The sequence below is a fragment of the Alosa pseudoharengus genome, unplaced genomic scaffold (genome assembly GCF_046254945.1).
Source record: "Alosa pseudoharengus isolate Yale_2024_CS ecotype anadromous, Long Island Sound unplaced genomic scaffold, YU_APseudo_1.1 YU_APseudo_1.1_scf_3, whole genome shotgun sequence".
NCBI classification, from domain to species: domain Eukaryota; kingdom Metazoa; phylum Chordata; class Actinopteri; order Clupeiformes; family Clupeidae; genus Alosa; species Alosa pseudoharengus.
Window position 1 is genome coordinate 44,513,743 of NW_027468718.1, and position 22,500 is coordinate 44,536,242.

The 22,500-nt window shown below is 44.0% G+C and overlaps 1 protein-coding gene across 1 annotated transcript in view; it reads left to right on the top strand.

Moving 5' to 3' along the window:
* dnah7 (dynein, axonemal, heavy chain 7) overlaps nt 1-22,500 on the top strand; it is an 89,979-nt gene that overhangs the window by 33,532 nt on the left and 33,947 nt on the right. The window contains exons 32-43 of the mRNA XM_076264426.1: nt 738-893; nt 1,561-1,729; nt 1,939-2,065; nt 3,460-3,679; nt 3,960-4,586; nt 5,711-5,956; nt 15,699-15,928; nt 16,664-16,994; nt 18,021-18,367; nt 19,304-19,484; nt 20,451-20,636; nt 21,900-22,063. Coding sequence (XP_076120541.1) covers nt 738-893; nt 1,561-1,729; nt 1,939-2,065; nt 3,460-3,679; nt 3,960-4,586; nt 5,711-5,956; nt 15,699-15,928; nt 16,664-16,994; nt 18,021-18,367; nt 19,304-19,484; nt 20,451-20,636; nt 21,900-22,063 — 2,984 coding nt within the window. The remainder of the gene's footprint in view (nt 1-737; nt 894-1,560; nt 1,730-1,938; nt 2,066-3,459; nt 3,680-3,959; nt 4,587-5,710; nt 5,957-15,698; nt 15,929-16,663; nt 16,995-18,020; nt 18,368-19,303; nt 19,485-20,450; nt 20,637-21,899; nt 22,064-22,500) is intronic.

Genomic DNA, 22,500 nt, shown 5'->3' on the forward strand with positions numbered 1-22,500 from the left:
ACGCTCGTATGGCGTCGCGGTGCCCAACCCCCCCCCCCCCACACACACACACACACACACACACACACACACCCCTAGTGTGCACCGCTTTTGCCGGTTTCAAAACACATTAACTGTTACATGCTTAAGGTTCACGGCAGCCACCAAAGTAAATTTTTGTGTAGGAGTTCTTTTTAAACATCAGTTTTGAAGAGGGGAACTGGCACATACTTAACTTAACACAATGCCTTCAAAATTGCTCAACTCTTTGTGAAGTAGCAGCCCACACTTCATTTGACAAGCCAGTCTTCTGAGACAAGTCACTTTTTTCTCTCTTTTCCACAATAGTTCTTTAGTGTAAAAAGTAGCTGTCTGTTATATAAAAGAATGTATGGCTTTTCGTCACATACCCATGCATTGCATGCAACGATGGACTTTCTTCTGATTCCTAAACACCCAAGATAAAAGCATCAATCATGAGGTGGTTATAGAAAGTTTTGACATACCAAGGGAACATCTTCACTTATTTCCTTATTGTCAGCTTTCATACGGTATCTACCAAGGCTGTCAAGTTAAATAAATTGACCATCACTTCACATGTTCACCCATTCAATTTACTTACACTGTGTACTCCGGAATGCTTGTCCAATGTGATCTTGAAATGCCTCATCCAGAGTACATTCCAAAGCCATGCCAGGGCTCAGAGCAAAGCTCTTTGTCATGTCTCCTGTACAAGTTGGCCTCCTCTCTGTGTGTAGGACTTTCTGCTGAGGCGGCTGCCCAAAGACGTGTACATCCCGCTTCAGATCAACTTCTCGGCGCAGACCACGGCGGCACAGACCCAGAACATCATCATGTCCAAGCTGGACAAGCGCCGAAAGGGGCTGTACGGCCCTCCCATGGGCAAGAGAACGGTAAGCAGATGTTGCACAGGTGTAAGACAGGTGTGTGTGTGTGTGTGTGTGTGTGTGTGTGTGTGTGTGTGTGTGAGAGATATGCATATATATGTCTGTGTGTGTGTGTGTGTGTGTGTCTGTGGAATATGCACATATATATGAGATATACGGATACATTATTGCAGACCAGACGTGTTGTCTTAACCCATTTACTCCTAAAATGCCTGCTAAAAACGCCTATAGAATCCTATGGCATTTTAGACTAAATAACCTTATTTCCTGAGGGTTTTCTGAAAACATACTAAAAATTGTCAACGTCTACCAAAATTTAATATCTAAGCCTCTGTAGCACCTAGAAACATGAAATAAAAAGCATGCTGCGCTACGCAGCATCCAGCGGGAGGGTCAATGTTGCGCTACGCAGCATCCAGCGGGAGGGTCAATGTTGCGTCATGCAGCATCCAGCGCAAATGGGTTAATGTGCATAAGCCAACTCCCTCAGAGAGAATGTACAGTGTTTCACCCACCGAGCCTCTAGAGAGAGAGTAAAGACATAAAGAGTAAAGTGGCAACAGTATGTTGAACAGAACTTTTTACCGCTATCTTATTAGTAAAGACAGAGAGTGAAGTGGCAGCATGGAGTTTGGTGGGTGTTTTGCATACTGTCTCTCACTGTGTGGGGCAGGTGGTGTTTGTGGACGACGTGAACATGCCAGCGCTCGAGACCTATGGCGCCCAGCCACCCGTGGAGCTCCTGAGGCAGTGGCTGGACCACTGGAACTGGTACGACCTGAAGGACTGCTCCATGCTCAACCTGGTGGACATCCAGATCATGTGCGCCATGGGCCCGCCTGGTGAGTCCACCCAAACGACCCTTCCCCTTATTTGGAGTGGACAGATGATGGAAGACCAAGCAATCATTATTTTCAGGATATGCGTGAAGCCAAACTGTTTTTAATGAATTAAATCACCACTTCAGGTGAGGAAAGTTTATGTTTGTTAATCTTAACAAATGAACGAGATTACTGTATAGCCTTGGTGTTCTGTTGATTCTTCTTCTCAGGTGGTGGAAGAAACCCAGTGACACCCCGATTCCTTCGCCACTTCAACACGGTGACGATTAATGATTTTGATGAGAAAACCATGTACACCATCTTCTCCCGCATCCTCGATTGGCACCTGACCATTCGGTAACTCACTGAATTCCTTCACCCCAGATTCAGTATGATTTAAAACAGGGGTGTCAGACTCATATTAAGCAGTGGGCCGGATTTGTTGGAATGAGACCTCGTGGGGGCCGTCATGGTCCGGGGTCATTGTCATATTTCTGCGTGGGTAACAGATTGTTTGATGATATCCTCCTTTACTATACCCAGGTATAACAAGTACAGATCATGTACTGCTGTCATATACTGGTCTTCCCATGTCAGTTTTCTCTGCATCTTCCTTCCTGAGGATAGTTTGTAGTGCTAATCATAGATATATTGCTTACAGTTCTCAGTCGTTTTGGTGCTTTTCTCAGATCAGAATGAAAATTCTCATAACTATTAGTTGAACCTCCACAGCATTTAGTCATTTGTGCACATAATAGTAGCAATTTCTCCTTCCTCTGAACAAATTGCAAATGCTTTTGAACATGTATCAGTTGATTTGTCATGTCAGTCAAAATAAGCTATACTTATGGATGCTGAATAGTTGTTCCCAATAAAACTAATAGTCTTCATTTCATTGCTTGAGTCATTGCATACAAAATTGGTCAACTAGTTCTGTCTCTGTCTAATTCTGTCACAATGCTGTAGAATTGCAAAGAACATATACAGTAAAACTGTGAAACGTACATATTCAGTGTCTTGTACTCACTTACTCCCCTAACTACAGCAATTTGTAACTTTACTGTAGTTTTCAAATGGTTGTACAAGTACTGTATAGTGCTGTCTTGAGCATTTTCAGGTAGTGTCACCGAGTTCTGACCTTGTTTTGCATTGGAAAACACTAAGAGAATGTGTAACAATGTGTTATAATGAAAACATGACAAAGCCATTTGACTATCTTGTTCATAAACGATGGTGTCAAGACTTCTCATTTTGATGACACTGGCAGTTTCATTGACATAAATACTTGCTTTTGAGGAATGGACTATCCATTTTGAGCAAGTGACGTGCTTTTGCAGGTTATCCACTAGGTTTTGCAGTTTGCACTAATTGTTTTGAGAAATGCACTAACTGCTGTGCAAATGTTAATAGTGATGTGAAAAAAGCACCAAAGTGACTGAGAAAAACTGTATTACACATTATTAAAGACAACTGGATGTGAATATCTTGTTTTGGCACTAATTTTCCCTTCCTACCCAAAACATCTGGGGGGCCGCATGAAACCTGCTGGCGGACTGGATCTGGCCTTCGGGCCTTATGTTTGACACACCTGATTTAATATGTTTTTGTTTAACTTAAATAACGATAGATAGATAGATAGATAGATAAGTAGTAAGTAAGTTGATAACACCTGTGATAAGCAGTTTGGAGTCATGGCAGTATTGAGAAGCACTGTGTTTGTGGTAAATAATTGTGGTTAAACTCATTCCCAGGTTTTCCTTCCCGAAGCCATTTGCCAGCCTGACCCCTCAGATTATAAACGGCACCATGTTTGTGTACCAGGAAGCCACTAAGAACCTTCTGCCCACCCCCGCCAAGTCCCATTACCTATTCAACCTCCGTGACTTCTCACGAGTCATCCAGGGAGTCTGTCTGTCCAGGCCAGAGACGGCCGACAACCCCAAAGCCATCAAGCGCCTCTGGGTGCATGAGGTAATCCCTATGTGGGCAGCCCTTCCCAGTGGGTCCCTATATGACCAATTGAATAATACAGCCTTTAGCCCTGAATACCGTTTTTATTGGGAATACTACAAAACAAGCTTATAGATAAATGGAAATGGCCATTAAATTGAGGGCTTTAAAAATTGTTCTGTAAAAAAGTTTTTCATAGTAATAATGATAACATTATAAAAACACTATATACATTACACTTGTGGATAATTGAATATTATTGATGCAGAAATGCTTCTGTGTTCATTTCTTGCCTCATCAGGTCCAGCGGGTGTACTACGACAGACTGGTGTACAAGTCTGACCAGGCGTGGATGGTGGGCTGCCTGCAGAATGTGTGCGACAGCCACCTGAAAGAGAACTTCCACCAGCTCTTCCAGCACCTGGACCAAAACAATGATGCGTGCGTGACGGAGGATGACCTGCGCAGCCTCATGTTCTGCGACTTCCACGACCCCAAGGGCAATGACCGCAACTACCGGGAGGTGGCCGATCTGGAGCCCCTGCGGCAGGTGGTGGAGGGCCACCTGGAGGAGTACAACAATGTGAGCAAGGCGCCCATGAACCTGGTGCTCTTCCGCTTCGCCATCGAGCACGTGTGCCGCATCTCGCGCGTCATCAAGCAGCCGCGCGGCCACGCCCTCCTGGTGGGCGTGGGCGGCAGCGGGCGGCAGTCGCTCACGCGCCTGGCGGCGCACATGGCCGAGACGGAGCTCTTCCAGGTGGAGATCTCCAAGAGCTACGGCATGACGGAGTGGCGCGACGACCTCAAGGTCTTCATGCGCAAGTCCACGTCCACCGAGATGAACGGCGTCTTCCTCTTCACCGACACGCAGATCAAGATGGAGTCCTTCCTGGAGGACGTGAGCAACCTGCTGAATACGGGCGAGGTCATTATGTCACTATTTTCTGCCATTGGTAATCACCTTGCTCTGCTCACTATGTTCTGCCATTGGTAATCACCTTGCTCTGCTCACTATGTTCTGCCATTGGTAATCACCTTGCTCTGCTCACTATTTTCTGCCATTGGTAATCACCTTGCTCTGCTCATTATTTTCTGCCATTGGTAATCACCTTGCTCTGCTCACTATGTTCTGCCATTGGTAATCACCTTGCTCTGCTCATTATTTTCTGCCATTGGTAATCACCTTGCTCTGCTCACTATTTGCTCTATCTCCATCTCCATGGACATCTATCCAAAAACATCTAACTGCGTTACTTTCACTTATACGTACTTTGACACTGTGTCAGTTCCTGTAGCAAACCTGGTAGATGGACTATCATCTTACTATTGTATTTTCATCATTACTGTATTACACGGCTCTTCATAGTGCTGCAGAATGGGCCTTCCCAACGTTCGGAGGTCTGATATTTCTCTATAACAGACATGTGCTCCGCTGGCACGTCAGAGTCCTGTTCGCCCTGTCGGGACTTTTTTTTCGATAAATTATCCCCTACTTATTGATTGTTTGTCTTGTTCTGTCAGTGTCATGTAAGCTACTGTATGTCTTAATTTCCCTCGGGGTGAACTAAGTATCTGTCTGTCTACTGTATCTATCTATCTATCTATCTATCTATCTATCTATCTATTATATCTATCTATCTATCTATCTATCTATCTATCTATCAATCTACAGTGGGTACTACTTCGAATTGTCTGGCTTCACGTGTGATTCTCACGTGACTTCACGTGTGAATCACATGTCTTTTATTTATATTTCCCCAGTGAAGCTGCAATGACCCAAACAACCACCAGGTGGCACTTGTGAGCAGGGTTAGGAACGTCGGTTTTTGCCGCTTTGAGTCTATGCGCGCCAGTATGCTAATGTATGGACCATATATTTACCCAACGTTTTTTCAGTTGTTTCCACAATATTACCCCCAAATGAGCTTTCATTTCAGTACGTCTCCTGCAACAGTCCCATTTAGCACTATAATCAAACAATCCAAAAGTGAATGAAATCCTGAAACAAACTGTTGTATCTAAATGAAAACATCCATGTGTCTATCCAAGGTGCCCAACCTGTTTGCGGTGGACGAGAAGCAGGAGATCTGCGAGCGCATGCGCGTGCTGGACCGTCAGCGCGAGCGGGACAAGCAGACGGACGGCAGCCCGCTGGCACTCTTTAACATGTTCCTGGAGCGCTGCCGCAGCCAGCTGCACGTGGTGCTGGCCATGAGCCCCATCGGAGACGCCTTCCGCAGCCGCCTGCGCCGATTCCCCGCGCTCATCAACTGCTGCACCATCGACTGGTTCCAGGTCAGCCCTGCTGCCACTCACACTTGCACACGTACACACACACACACAGACACACACACACTTTCACAGCCACTGTCTACTTTTACCACCCCCCCCCCCTTTACACACACACTAACATATACACACAAACACACACATACAAATACACTCACAGCCACTGTCTACTGTCATTCTCCCAAAACACACACACACACACACAGTCACTCTGTCTACTGTCACCCCTCCTCCCCATCCGCCCTCCCTACCTCTCACATAAACACACACACACTCACACACATACACACACACACACACACACACACACACACACACACACACACACTCCTCCACACAAAACACACACAGCAATTGTCCATTATCATGGCCTCCCTATACCCACCCACACACACACACACACACACACACACACTCCTCCACACAAAACACACACACAGCAATTGTCCATTATCATGGCCTCCCTATACCCACCCCCACACACACACACACACACACACACACACACACATGAGTATTGTCTACTTCCAACCTCTTTTGTTCATCTGGCATTTTTTGGCAGACCTCTGATTCACTGTGGAGCACCAACTGGCATTGTCAGAAAAAACTCAATGTGACAAAAATTGAATTGAAGTGGCAGTCAATTTGCTTTGATGAGGGTGCCATCTGCTAAATGAAAAATCAAACTCTCTGAGCGCAGTTTATTATGTGTGTTGCAGCGGAGGCCTGCAGTGGCGAAACTCTAATTGCACACAATGAGCATCTCTGTTTTGGTGTAACTTCACCAGGTCGCGTCTTTTCAGATCAGGTTCATCTATTGTCTGTCATCCCAATTATGTCGAACTTCTATGACAGCGAGCGGCGTGTTGGAACTAATTACAAATTTCAGACCTGTGTCAGCAGGAGATGTGTCGGCCACACACTGTTGTGTGTGTGTGTGTGTGTGTGTGTGTGTGTGTGTGTGTGTCTGTGTGTATCAGTGTTGTAGTCAAGTCACTACAACACACTGTGATCAGCAGCACCGGAGCGCCACAGGGAACTGTGCTCTCTCCAGTCCTGTTCACCCTGTACACATCTGACTTCTGCTACAACACCGAGTCATGCCACATGCTGAACATTTCTGATGATACTGCAATTGTGGGGTGTATCAGGGATGAGCAAGAGGAGGAGTACAGGAGCCTGGTGGACAGGGGCGTCATGCAAGGCAAAATAAGCCTATTTCACAGTGTCCAGGTGTCCGGCCTCGTTGATGTTAATGATGCCTTAATTGGCAGGTAAAACGTCTTCCTGCTTTTGTCTTTCCTGTGGACTTTTCTTTTGCTGTCTATGGGACTGTGCTGTTCCACAGGAAGTTGATTTACACAGCGGCCCCATCATGTGAAAAGGGCTAATTCAGAGGGGGCACAATCAGGCAATTTTTTTCGGGGGGGGGGGGGGGGGGGGGTTCCTGTTAGAGGGGGGCCGGTGATTTCTCCTCCAGGAGATTTTGAAATTCTGGCTGCTAAACATACCATTTCAATGCAGTTTGGGAGGGACAGAAATACCTTAACAGAGCAAGCAGCAACCATCCTCTATCTGAGGACTAAGATAAAGTATCTATTTTATAAGTTAATGTAAAACACATAGGTTGGTGAAAGAACTGTAAGATCAAATTCAGCTCAAAGCATGTTTAGACACATTTACACTTACTACACATGATTTTAAAACAGTATCATTGCAGTTGTTATGATTTGATTGATATGTGACCTAAGAACAATCTTACATTAAAAAAGGTGCTGAGGTCTGACTTGTGGTGCTCAGAAATTAAATTATTTTAATCCTAATTCATGTGATGAAGGACTTTGAAAGAAGTTTGACAGGTTTCAGTGCTGAGTAAGGTTAACCCTAAATATTTGAATATTTTACTAATATATTTTTCATGACCATTATGGCAAGCAATAGGCTACCTCATTTGTAAGTTGCTATCTGCAAATCATGAGCAAGTGACCTGATAATAACCTAAGTTATGAGCACGAGAGAGACTATTATACTTTCTTGCCCTCTACATCATGTTAATAGCGATCCTATATAAAACTTTAAGCCTCCTTTTGAACGTGTAGCCTATCCCTTTTCATTACATGGATTAGCAGCCAGATACGTGAAGAGAACAAGTGGAGAAACATCCAACGCAATGCCTTGGTAGGCCTAATGTTATTAGGTTGGATTTTGTAGTCACTGCAAATCTAACACCCTCGTTTATGAAACTGGAAACAATTGAACCAGGAGACTTAGCCAAATATTTGTAATATTTGTAAGAGTAGCCTAGGCTATGTTATACTGACACCATGTAGGCTAACATTAACGTAATGCTCTGAATTCGCGGCCAACATCAAATCCATAGTTCTAACTATTTGATCATGTCAAAATTTCCTGGTCAACTACAAAAAATTCCACTACTTTTTATTGCTTAGCTAGACTACTTACCACTTCAACACCATTGACTGTATCTATTTAAACTGTAACTGTAACAGTTAAACTGTTCAAACTGTAGCCTAAAGTTAACTGTAACAGTTCAACACAAGCAAAACATTGCGAGCTCAATGCACGTGTGAGTTGTTACGGGAACATGCAGACACCAATTTTAGGAAAAGGGCTGTTGACTGGTCTTCAGCTATTTTGCTACGGTTTATTACACATCTAGAAGAATACATTTGAGTCGTTATAGGCTCTGGCTTATTATGGAGCATAATAGGAACAAAGTTATGATCAAAAAAATTATCAGGGACGAAAAATCCGAGGGGGCACGTGCCCCCTTAACTTCAATGGGCATGACGCCACTGCTGGTGGAGGACTTTGTGCAGTGGTGCAAACTCAATCACCTTCAACTAAACACTTCAAAGACCAAGGAGATGGTGGTGGATTTCCGCAGGTCTAAGCCCGCTCTGCTACCAGTCTCCATTGATGGGGTCAATGTGGAGGTGGTAAGCACCTACAAGTATCTGGGTCTCCACCTGGACAATAAACTGGACTGGTCAGCCAACACTTATGCACTCTACAAGAAAGGACAGAGCAGGCTGTACTTCCTGAGGAGGCTGCGGTCCTTCAATGTGTGCAGCAAGCTCCTCAGGATGTTCTATCAGTCTGTTGTGGCCAGCGCCCTCTTCTATGCAGTGGTATGCTGGGGAGGAAGCACAAAGAAGAAGGATGCTGGGCGACTTGACAGGCTGGTAAGGAAGGCTGGCTCTGTAGTGGGAGCTGAACTGGAGTGCATCACTTCAATATCTGACAAAAGGACCCTAAACAAACTGATCAACATCTTGGACAATGAATGTTATCCGCTCTACAGCACTATCAAAAACCAAAAGAGCTTGATCAGCTGGAGACTTCGCTCACTGCCATGCACAACTGAAAGGCTGAGGAAGTCATTTGTTCCTAGGGCCATTGAACTGTTCAATGCCTCACTAAAGGGAAGAGAAGAGATAGATTTCTCTACTTAGTCTGTCTGCCTCTCCACCCTCTCCATGTTTGAGTACTGACTGCCCACTACTGCTTTACTACTGTTTTACTACTGTTTTACTAATGTACACAGCTTAATGTTTTCACTACTGTTTTACTGCTACACTGTTTTTCATGATATATTAGCACACATGATCAATGGCTGCGGTCAGGCTTCTGCTACAATACTGAAATGAATGGCTATAACCCTATTACCTCAACCTGTTATTGCACTGAAATAGTTTTTTATTTTACCTTGTGTACATTATAGTTTACTCTCCTATTTGTCCATATTATTTATGCTGGTCTCTAGACCTTACTCTTGCACTGCTGCACTGGACTATTGGACTAATGTTGGACTACTTTTTGCACTTTCACCATGACACTCACTCTCTTGAGCACCTTGCCATGCACACATAACTAAGGACTGTTGGACTACTGTTTGCACCTTCACCATGACACTCACTCCCTTTAGCACCTTACCAGTCCCGGCCCTGTCACTACAAGCGTCTTATGCTTGATCACCCTCAAGCACATTGGACTTTCTTAATTTAACTTATATAGTGTATTTAGTATTTAGTTTTGTTAGTTTTCTTATTATGACCGCCGCGCAGCGAAGCGGCGGTCATATAGGTTTAGTCAGATTTTTTTTTGTTTTTTTTTTTTCTTTCTTTTTCGCATGTCCAAATTTCTGTCAATGATTCCCGGGACACTGAAAGACCGGGGTAGACGAAACTTGGTGGGCATGTAACCCCATATGGATAGCATGGAACCATCGTTTTTCGTTTTGATCTGTAGCCCCCCCGCTGGACTGCACCCCCCGAAAGGAGGGTAGGGCAGACACAGTTTTCTGTGAATATCTCGAGAACCGTAAGGTTTAGGAGGACCATTTTTTTTTTTGTATGTTGATCTCAAGGGGCCATGTCAACCCATTCCATAACCACTCATTTCATGTATAGCGCCACCTAGTTAAACACAAAAAAGTAAAAATGAGGTGTTGTAATCGCAGGTATCTGTGACCTAACATAGTCAAAACTGCACGAAATTGGAAGTGTAGGATCATTATGACACCCTCTGAATGCACGCCAAGTTTCGTGGAATTCCGTTCATGGGGGGCCACACAATAAATTAATTTATGTTACTATACACCAACTGGCCTGTAGGTGGCCGGAGACAGTTTTCTGTGAATATCTCGAGAACCGTTGGGCCTAGGAGGTCCACCTTTTTTTTGTATGTTGATCTCAAGGGGCCATGTCAACCCATCCCATTACCACTTATTTCATGTATAGCGCCACCTAGTTAAAAATTAAAAAGCAAAAAATTAGGTGTTTTCATCACAATATCTCTGGCTGACATGGTCAAAACTGCACGAAATTGAAAGTATAGGATCATTATGACACCCTCCGAATGCATGCCAAGTTTTGTGTACTTTCGTTCATGGGGGGCCTTACAATAAAACAATTTATGTGTACATTTAGTGACGTACACCAACAAGGATTCCCGGGACACTGAAAGACCGGGGTACACAAAACTTGGTGGGCATGTACCCCCACATGGATAGCATGGAACTGTCATTTTTCGTTTTGATCTGTAGCCCCCCCGCTGGACTGGACCCCCCGAAAGGAGGGTAGGCCAGACACAGTTCTCTGTGAATATCTTGAGAACTGTAGGGCCTAGGATGACCATTTTTTCCGTATATTTGCCTCCAGGGGTCATGTTAACCCAGTTCATGTGCACACATGTGCACAAACAGATACACACACACACACACATTCACAGTAATCATGACACATACTCACACAGTAGACATATGTACGCTTCCATGCACAGGCACATACGCAGGCACGCACACACACACACACACACACACACACACACACTCACACACACACACACACACCCACACACATAACATAAACATAACACAAACAATCAAGAATTTCTCATAATTATGAACAGGCAAGATGGAGGTGGGGTTGTATAAAATGAATTTTACATGTGAAATCTATGAACTAATCATGTTTTGGTACTTGTTGTCTAGCAGATACCAGTGAGAATTGAGTGTGGATAATGCAATTTAGTGAGACAGTTAGAATCATATAGGCCTTTCAGCGTGATTTCTTTTTGTGGAAAAAATGTGCTGGACTGGGCGGCGGTCATATTTTGTACCGCTCTGCGGTACATCTAGTCTTTCTTATCTTCTACTGTCTTTATTGTGCAGTGGAGTTTAGTTATATGTTTATACTTATACTTATGTTTACCATTTCTGCTGTAAGTGCATGTTGTGTCTGATGTCTGTATGCTACTGAGACCCTTGAATTTCCCCTTGGGGATCAATAAAGTATCTATCTATCTATCTACTATGCCTCGAGTCCGAGTCCAGGTTCGAGTCCCCAGTGTTCAAGTCCAAGTCATTAAAAAAATTCCAAGTCAATTCCGAGTCGAGTCCACTACTGTTCCCAGTCAAGTCCGACTGCCAGTCGTCTTGCACGATTGTGAATGTTTAGATTACATGTGCATTAGGAAGGATGCGCCTGTTGAGAGGGAGAGAGAGAGAAAGAGAGCACGGGGCAAGGACTCATTGAGAGTCTGTGTTGAGGTAGGCCTACTATCGCCTACTCTGGTAGAGTTTCACATCGCTACAATGCAAGATAGCCTATTTATTTATGGACAACTAAGGCGGGAGGTGTGTGTTTTAATTATCGAATGTTCTATCGAACGTATTTTTTTTATTGATATCGATTACATGTCTATTGCGATACATATCGCTATCGTTTTATCGCCCAGCCCTAGTCCCTATTGATCAAGTCGAGTCCAAGTCCAGCACTAAAGTAAGCATACATGTCGTTCCATTTTTTCCCATTGCAGATGAAATCCTTGAAAGCAAAACGGACAATCTTCTGTCTCCAAGCAGGGGTGCCATTGTGTGAAAGTAGTATTGCCAAATTTGTTGCCAAACCCAATGTGTTGTATTTATTATATCGGAGAAAATACCATACCATGGCCTACGATAGCCTTTAGGCCTACTCATAATAAATGAGCAATCCACATCCCAATCACACAGGCCATTAACCCATTTAAGCCCAAATTTTTCCCAGACATGCAAATATGCAAATCATGTGTTATTAGCAACCCTTTGAAGTAATCAATAACTATTTTTTTAAAAAAATGTAGAAAAGTAGATGAAAAAGTGAGTTTTATTACCGGTCGGTGGGATAATATGCGTATACTCAATTAAAGGTTGCTCAAATTGCTTTTTTGTTACAGTTTTTTACAATTGTTTACACACGTTTTCAAAAATCTGTGTCTATTTTTCAAAACTCCACACACAAAACCCACAACTGCTCACACAAAATGCAAAATGCCCCAAATCTCCAGCAAAATGACACACAACATTCAAAATGTCAAAAACACATGTTTAAACCAAACATTCGCCTCACATTACAAACACTTTTGTCATAATATGACATTTTGGATACATCATGTACACACTAAAGCAAAACCTAAAGCTCTTCTGTCTTAGGCTTTCTATATGTATTTCCATACAAGAGTGAAATTTATGGTATCAACAAAGAGAAGTTGAAATACACAGTAAAAATGCAAGCAATATTGAAACCAAAAATAGTGATTTTTCCCAAATAATTTGCTGTTGTGAATACAGTATTTTACAGCAAACAAGAAAAAAAGCAAAGAAGAATAGTGACCACCAGATGTACATGGAGTTTTGAAAACACTGATTTAGTTTTTTTTCTAAAGACAAGTGTGTGTCTGGGGGAGGGGGGGGGTCGTGTACAGTATGTATTCATAGGCCTATAGACCCTTTCAACTGCAGAAACAAACAATTCTACAGTAAGCGTTCCTAAGGCATTTCTGGAGGCACAGAAAAATGTATTGAGCTAATGGTACTGTAACATGGGGACAAACAAAAATAGAGTAAAAAGACAAATTTTACATAAAGTCAACTTTTTGTAGAACATTACTGTAAGCTAAAGTCCGATTACTGTAATTTTCAAAGTATCTGCATTGGTTCTGAATATTTCAACCGGAAATCCTCTAGGAGCAGATTGAAAGGGTCTATACCTATATAGAGAGTATATCTATTCATAGACCTATACTAAGGCAATGATTGGATGGTGTTCAGTAACGGAAAGAGTGTTTGCACATGTGAAGAGAAAGAGTGAAGCACTGGTGATTTAGTGTGGCATTTTGATGGGTTGTGTTTGAAGAACGAAATCAAGTTACTTCCTGTTAGATTTTTGTGTGTTAGGTAGAAAATTGTGTGTGGTGTTTTGCAAAATGTGTTTTAGTCAATTAAAAACTGAGTCAAACACTGAGAATTAGTGTATGGTTTTGCAGATTTGGTGTCGAGTTATGATGTTTGGAGGACATGTTTAGAAAATTGTGTGACAAGCAAAGATTTAGTGTGTAAGCAGTTGAAAAAATCTGTAAAATAAAGGTATTCTGACAGGACTTTTCAAACTGATATGAACACTGAGACCAATGGCAATAATAAATATGAAAAATATGTAAACATTGTTTATTTACCAGGAGCTTCGGCTCGTTAAAATAGAACCCTGAATGTGTATGTCTGTGCGTGTGTGTGCGTGCGTATATATATATATGTATATATAAATAAACAACACACAGAATTTGTGTGTGTGTGTATGTGTGTGTGTGTATCTGTGTGTGTGAGTGTGTATATTTGTGTGTGTGTGTGTATGTGAGTGTGTGTGTATGTCTGTGTGTGTGTGTTTGTGCATGTGTGTGTGTGTTTGTGAGAATGTGTGTGTGTGTGTGTGTGTGTGTATGTCTGTGAGTGTGTCTGAATATGTGAATATGTGTATGTGTGTGAGTGTATGTCTGTGTGTGTGTGTGTGTGAGTGTGTATATCTGTGTGGATGTGTGTGTGAGTATGTATGTGTGTGTGTATGTGAGTGTGTGTATGTATGAGTATGTGTATGTGTGTGTGTTTGTAGGTGTAGAAGTATGTGTGCATCTAGATACAACATTCTATCCCACCGGTCACTATTGTGACCGTTAACATGTTTACTCATTCTGCAAACACACCAAAGAAATTTGAATAATTATAAATGTATATATCATAACTAGACACCTTAAAGACCATGTGTACAAAAGATATTTGTCCTATGTTTATTTTAACATACTTTAAAAACCTTTTATTTGGGAGCTGTGAGGCCGTCATCCTCTTCTCAAGGTGCAACCAGGAAGTAAACAGCTCTGGTCATGTGACAATTTACTCAAAACATTTGACACTGCACACATTTCATTGAAACACTCTATTGTTTCAATATTTACTGAAAGAGTATTGGGATATTCCCCAGTTACAGTTTTAGAGGCTTATAAGTACATATTTTGTTTCAGTCACAATTGTGACCGATGGGGTGAAATGGGTTAAGTAACATTATGCCGTTACTGACTGCTAACAATTGTACTCTGTAGGCAGTGTTGTAGAAGTTCATACTTCACAAGAGCTAGATGGACGTTGGAGTAGGCCTAATTTGTAAGAGGTAGTGTGGATCATAAAAGGGCCTCCCCCGGGCATTTTTTTTTTTTTTAATTCTGGCTGTTAAATAGCCTACACAATTTTAGTGCAGTTTGGGAGGGACAGAAATACCTAACCGAGCAGGGCCCGTCTTGGTAGCTTCTTTCTGACTCCGGTGATGTAAACATTGGCTACCTGCAACTGCATAATGTTATCACTTCACTGACACTATGGAGACATATTTCACTTCAACAATGGAGATGAAAACTAGCTTTCGTTACGGAGATGCAGATCATCTGCCTAATTCATTTCTTTGCGCAACAGGCCCTATTCTATGTTCATTTCAGCGAGATGAGTGAAATAAATGTTTTTTTTAAGCTGCCATCGCCATAGGCTACTATTTGCTACGATATTCACTTGTTAGAAGTTGCTATTTCCTTTTTGTGTGTGTGCAAGTGTGTGCATGTAGCTCTAATTTACTGTAAGTTATGGGCAAAGTGTGAAGTCTAACTGAAGAGAATGTAATAACCGTGCAAGACCTATTTTATAATTTAATGCCATGAGTAAGATCCTAAGCACAAACATTGGTGGGCCAGCTCAATGCTCCTGCATGCCACACAATAGTGTGACACACTTTGGCTCACTGTGTGCATGTATGTGTGTGTCTGTGTGTGCCCAGTGTGTGTGTTTGATGCTGAGCTTTGGAGCTGAAGATGTGACAGCATCTTTCTCTCTCTCTCTCTCTCTCTCGCTCTCTCTCTTCCGTTTCAGAGCTGGCCGGAGGACGCCCTGCAGGCCGTGGCCTCCCGCTTCCTGGAGGACGTGGAGATGGACGACGAGGCGCGCCTGGGCTGCATCAACATGTGCAAGAGCTTCCACACGTCCACCATCAACCTCTCGGCCCGCTTCCTGGCCGAGCTGCAGCGCCACAACTACGTCACCCCCACCTCCTACCTGGAGCTCATCTCCACCTTCAAGACGCTGCTGCAGAAGAAGAGAGCGTAAGGGCCACGCCTGGCATGGGTTGGGAGGATGATTAGGGGCTCATGCTACATGCTAATGCTACAAAAGAGCATTAGCATTATGCATGATAGCATTAGGCGAGGATCACATCAGCCAGTGGCAAGCGGCAAACGTAATGCAACGCTCAGACCATAATAAGTTTTATCTCGTTCCTAAGCAACACAAACGGTTTGTCAATTGAATACGCTCGCGTTGCGCTTTAAAAGTTGAACCAAGTTCAACGCTCAGCTTGTTCAGCGCTAGCGTTATGCCAGCGTTGCCACCGTTCCGCTGACGAACCATAGAGAACAATAGGAAACCTGCCGCTTGCCGCTGGCTAATGTGATACCCGCCTTACAGTATGGTAGGATTGTAGCTTTATGATTCCTGTTTGGTCTAGTTTGTCAATGGAGAACAGAAAAGAATGGCTAAGAGTGACAGAGAGGAAGTAAAAGAAAATAATAAGAGCTATATAACTATTTCTACTACTAAAATATATTATTAAAACATAGTTTTTTTGATTAGTTCAACAACCTTTGGAGCTTGTGAATATGAGAGGATGATGCTGATGTTGAAAATGTTGACTCACTTGACCTAAGCTTTCTTTTCTCCTGTGTGGAGCAGTGGCCTTTGGGTCTGTTTGACACATCTTGTGTCAGCGCTGCCCCAGAAATGATAGTGCTTGATGATGATGGTGTCCCTGACCCTGCTGGTGTGTGTGTGTGTGTGTCCAGCGAGGTGATGACACTGAAGCGGCGTTACGAGGTGGGCCTGGACAAGCTGCAGTCGGCCGCGTCGCAAGTGGCCACCATGCAAGTGGAGCTGGAGGCGCTGCAGCCGCAGCTAAAGGTGGCCAGCAAGGAGGTGGACCAGATGATGGTGATCATCGAGCACGAGTCCGTGGAGGTGGCCAAGACAGAGAAGGTGGTGCGCGTGGACGAGGCGGTGGCCAACGACCAGGCCATGGCCGCCAAGGCCATCAAGGACGAGTGCGACGCCGACCTCGCTGTGGCCATGCCCGTGCTGGAGTCAGCCCTCGCAGCCCTGAACACTCTCACGCAAGCGGTGAGGCACAGGACAGGGGGAGGGAGAGGGGGAGGGGCAGTCCGCTAAATAATGCCACAGAGGTCTATTTCACTCCTCTGGGTCACAGAAACCAATAGATGATGTCAATGGCATACGATTTAGAATACAGAATACACCTGTACACAAGAGAGATATAAATTCCTTGTGTTATTACTGTGGGACTTCCCACACTGGCTGATCATCAACCAAACCAAATGAATACTTTACAGTATAAAGTAATGAAGTAATATGATTCTAAGATATTGATACAAGATAAAGCATTTCAATAGATATGTACATATACGTGTATATATATATATTTATTACACGGCTCTTCATAATGCTGCAGAATGCTCCATTCACTTGAATGGGCATTCCCAACGTTCGGTGGTCTGCTATTTCTCAATAACAGGTCGTTGCAAAGTATAACAGACCTCTGTCAAGGAAAATGGGTTTTGTGCTTGACATTCACGTCTTTTATATCAGTCCGTAAGTAGTCAGGTCACTTCTTGCATTGGAACTTCATTCAAAAGTGAAAGCAGACGGTTGATCAGCGGTGTTCAAAAGAATGTTTGATTCAAGTTCAGCGTGTGTTGCGAACTATTTGTTTCTGTAAAAGCCACTATGAAAGGGTAACAAATAAATATAAAGAGTCATACCGTGTGGAGTTTATTTTTCGTTTTTGCAAGTAACCGTGTAATAAGCGGGATAATGTGTAGAACGCTGGTCATTATTGGAAAATAAGTCCCGACAGGGCGAACAGGACCCTGACGCGGTCTTATTTCGTCCTAAAGGGACTTATTTTGTCCAGCATTCTATACATTATCCCTTACATATTGCAATATGTATAACAATTGCAATATTTATATGTGTGTGTATTACAGAATATTACTGTTCATTTATTTAGTTAAGGTGGCAAATAGCATTTTTGTATCAAACTAAGTGACATGGCATTTAATGACAACGCCTTATTGTTAAGTAGAAGTTTAGGTAATAAAAGCATTGCTCCTCTTCTATCCTTTGTAGGACATCACCATGGTGAAGGCGATGAAGAGTCCACCGGCCGGCGTGAAGCTGGTGATGGAGGCCATCTGCATCCTAAAGGGCATCAAGCCTGACCGCATCCCCGACCCATCAGGCTCGGGCAAGAAGGTGGAGGACTACTGGGGCCCCGCCAAGAAGCTGCTGGGAGACATGAAGTTCTTGCAGAGTCTGCACGAGTACAACAAGGACGCAATCCCGCCCAGCCAGATTGCCATCATCCGCAACAAGTACATTACCAACCCGGACTTCGTCCCCGAGAAGATCCGCGTGGCGTCCACTGCCGCCGAGGGTCTCTGCAAATGGGTGTGCGCCATGGACTCCTATGACAAGTTAGTATGGTTACCATGGGAATCATGACAAACAAAACACAAAAGCAAACACAAGAGCGTCTTGTTTGTCAACACCTCTAACACCTTAACATGCCAAACTCTCTTACTGTGCACTTCTTTACACGCTCTCTTTTGCACTCTCTCAAATTCAGTAGAATTAGTACTTCCTGTTTGCTCCAAGGTCAAGACTGTTTGTTGTTCCGCAACCGTAAGTCACCACAAATAGAAGTGTTTGCCAAAAAATGAAGAGACCACTGCACATTTTTCTGATGTCATTCTGCGGTTGCTGAGTGACATTCTAATGAGTTGACGGTCATATTCAAATTTGCAGTGGTCTCTTAATTTTGAATATGACCGTCAATCCATTCGAATGTCACTCAGCAACCGCAGGATGACATCCTAAAAATGTCCAGTGGTCACTTCATTTTTTTCCAGAGCTGTACATTAAAAAACTCTGCACACACCCAGGTTTGGCATATGTATAAGACAGTTACAGGCAGAGTAGAGAAATGTTTAATGTCTGTGCATTTGTAAGTTGATGAGCTCAGAATTCATATTTGTTTCTTACAGTAAACATTTGGTTGCATAACATCGATCATTTTCTAAACACAATGTTCTCCTCAAACTCCACCGCACACTTTGCTGGAGAGAGGCTTGGAAATGCTCACTCTTCGGAGGACAGTGTTTCCCAGAGAATTGAATTCCATTTGTGGTGGTTGGTTTGTAGAATTAACTGGAATGCAACAGTTTAACAAATTAGCACAGTGCACAATTTAAGCACAATTTAGTACAACCTGGAAAATCCTTGTGTGGTGGTCAATGTTGATATTGTGGTGGACCGCCGCAAATAATTCAATGTATGGGAAACACTGGAGGAAAAGAAGAGAAAACGAGAGAGAAGGAAAGCACAGATGCCCTTTGCCCCTCTCCCCTCAGGGTCGCCAAGGTGGTGGCTCCGAAGAAAGAGAAGTTGGCGCAGGCGGAGGGCGAGCTGAAGGTTGCCATGGAGAGCCTCCAGAAGAAGCAGGCTGCCCTTAAAGAGGTCCAGGACAAACTGGCCAATCTGCAGGAGACCTTGGAGGCCAATAAGACCAAGAAGGCTGACTTGGAAAACCAGGTGAGCTGGACAGGCCACAGTCATTCTGACCTTAACATGAACACTCAACTGCTGGAATTGCTTATCATTATTTATTGCATTTTAAATGAGTCCAAGGACATTGTGGGTTCTGATGGTGTTTGTTGTTTGTTTCTGAAGCTGATATTTGTTTAAGCGTTATTTGGTTTTGCATGACATTTGAGGATTCCATCTTCCCCTCGGAACATAATTTTAACGTAATTTGTCAAATAGATGGCAAAAGATCATAAATCAACAAAACCCATCTGTCAAATTTGTTTGCATATTTGTTGAGAGTTTAGAATTTATTTTGGCCTTCAAAAGACTTTTTTCTCTCCCTTCCCTCGGCATCTGTTTATTTTCTTGCTGCTTCTCGCTCTGTGTGCTTTGAAGCCACAAAAAATATCAGCCGACGCGTTCCTCTTTGTTTCTCTCTCTCGCTCTCGGTGGTCCCCTGCCATCTCTGCACGCATTTGTCTGTGGAGCAAGAGTGTCAGTCGCCGGGGGTCTGGGTAGCTCTCCTACCGTGAGGGTCTTGTCTCTCTTTTGTGTCCCATTTCGCCGCCTTCCATCTTTCTCTTTTCCACCCTCGTCTCTCCACCAGTGCGTTTCAAAGGGAAGAAAATATTTATGTCGTCTGATCTCTCAAGTGGCTGCTCCCACAGCGTAACATGTCAGATCAATGATTTACTCGTGGGAATAAATAAATGAATAAATAGATAGATAAATATAAACACAATCCGTGACCTAATAGAGTACATGTCTGGAGAGGAAGGTGCTAATTTGTCTCGGAGTCTGACCTTGGCCAGACAGAACGGTGTGACACAGTAGCAGATGTCGGGAGAGGCCACACAAATGGGTGACCTTGCCCGTCATGCCATTTTATCACCGTCTCCCCGATAAACAATGTTTTCACAAGCGTGACCTGTAACATGGCGCCGTTCCCTTCCTCCTCCTCCCAACCCCCAGGTGGAGCTGTGCAGCAGGAAGCTGGAGCGTGCCGAGCAGCTGATCGGCGGCCTGGGCGGGGAGAAGACTCGCTGGAGCGAGATGGCGCTCCACCTGGGCGAGCTCTACACCAATCTGACCGGAGACATCCTCATCTCGGCGGCCGTCGTGGCCTACCTGGGGGCTTTCACGTCCAGCTACAGACAGGTGAGCGCAGAGCTCCGAGACCCCAAGCAGCTATACATCACTGCACACGCGCGTGCGCGCACACACACACACACACACACACACACACACACACACACACACACACACACACACACACACACACACACACACACACACACAAGATATCTGAGTTCAAAAAAGACCGAGTCCAAGTGTAGCATACACAGATGGTAAATAATGCCTGCTGATTCACACCATGAAATGTACTGTGTATGGCCGTATAATGCATGCAAACATGAAAGTCTGTGTCGGTTCATCAGTCACAAACAGAGCAGCGGGGTACAGCTCCATACCAGCATCGGCTTCACTATGGGAGCGCATGGATGACTGAAGGCCCAGGCGCACTCTGATCCACTACAACCACGTGCTGTGCTTGTGTGTGTGTGTGTGTGTCTGTGTTTGTGTGCGTGTGTGTGCAAGGGTGTGCGTGTTTGTGTGTGTGTGTGTGTGTAAGGGTATGTGTGTGCGTGTTTGTGTGTGTGTGCTAGTGTCCCAGGCTTCCACTCACCATTGCACTGTTTGATGTGTACGTGACCGTGGGATGCCAGCTACTTTAATATTTAAGCGTCTCTGTCTTTATGAAACTCATAGGGGGGCATATTAAAGCAGTCCCTTTGTCTCTCCCAAGCAGATGCCACTACACATGCTCCTCATCAGTTGTCTGTTTTTAACAACAAAAGCCACACACATAAAAAATGAATGAGGCCCGTTAAATATTAGTGCCACAGGGAAAAGATTCAGTTTGGAACTCCACTAGATGTTTTCAGATTTTTCACTGTTTTCCATACCAAAAATCAAGCTTTTCTTTTTTTGTTCATATTGTATTCTATTCCAAAGAAACACAAACTAAAAGAAAACATTGTAACAATCTAGAGAGCTTGTCAGAGGAAGTGAGATTTGTTTATTTTGCTGCAGTTTTTGCAGGGACAGCCGAAGAAGTGACTGTGGCATGAATAGGGGTCTTTAGTGGCCCCAGGCTATGCTGGAGTGTGTAGCGGAACAAATGCTTTTCAACACCTGACATGCCATTGTGTTCTTTTCTTTATGTGTGTGTGTGTGTGTGTGTGTGTGTGTGTGTGTGTGTGTGTGTGTGTGTGTGTGTATGTGTGTGTGTGTGTTGGTGTGCCTGTTTGTGTTCTTGTGGGTCTTTTCCATGTGTTTGTTTGATAATTTATATCTTCCTGTGTGTGTGTGTGTGTGTGTGTGTGTGTGTGTGTGTGTGTGTGTGTGTGTGTGTACCAGGCAGCCACTACAGAGTGGATGGACCTGTGTAAGTCCAGAGAGATCCCCTGCTCCAAAAACATGTCCCTGATGAACTCCCTGGGGGAGCTGGTGAAGATCCGCAGCTGGACCATCGCTGGCCTGCCGTCCGACAGCTTCTCCATCGACAACGGCATCATCATCTCGTGAGTGACCCCTCCCCCCCCCTGGCACCAGCAATGTGAACATGCATACAAACCCAAACAACCTGTGTTCATTACAGACCTAGCTGGACACGGGCGCTAGGCTCCTGAAGTGTAGAGATATAGTCAGTAATGCAGGTGTAGCAGTTGGGGATTTGCACATGTCATATTATAGCCCTCCATGTCAAACTACCCACTGGAACAGGGGCAGTAGCCAGTTGTTGTTTACCAGTCCAGCAGAAATCTGGACACAGGCCACGTATTAAGTGTTCAGTATGCAGCACGGCACTGTAGTCCTCTCGCATTTCTACTCCAAAAAAAAAAAAGTTCCTCCTGACTCCGCTGTCCCCTGTCACCTCATCTCACCTCTCCTCACATCTACTCTCCGTGGCATCTTCCTCCTGCTCACCCCTCCTCTTCCTCTCCTCCTTATCTTCTCC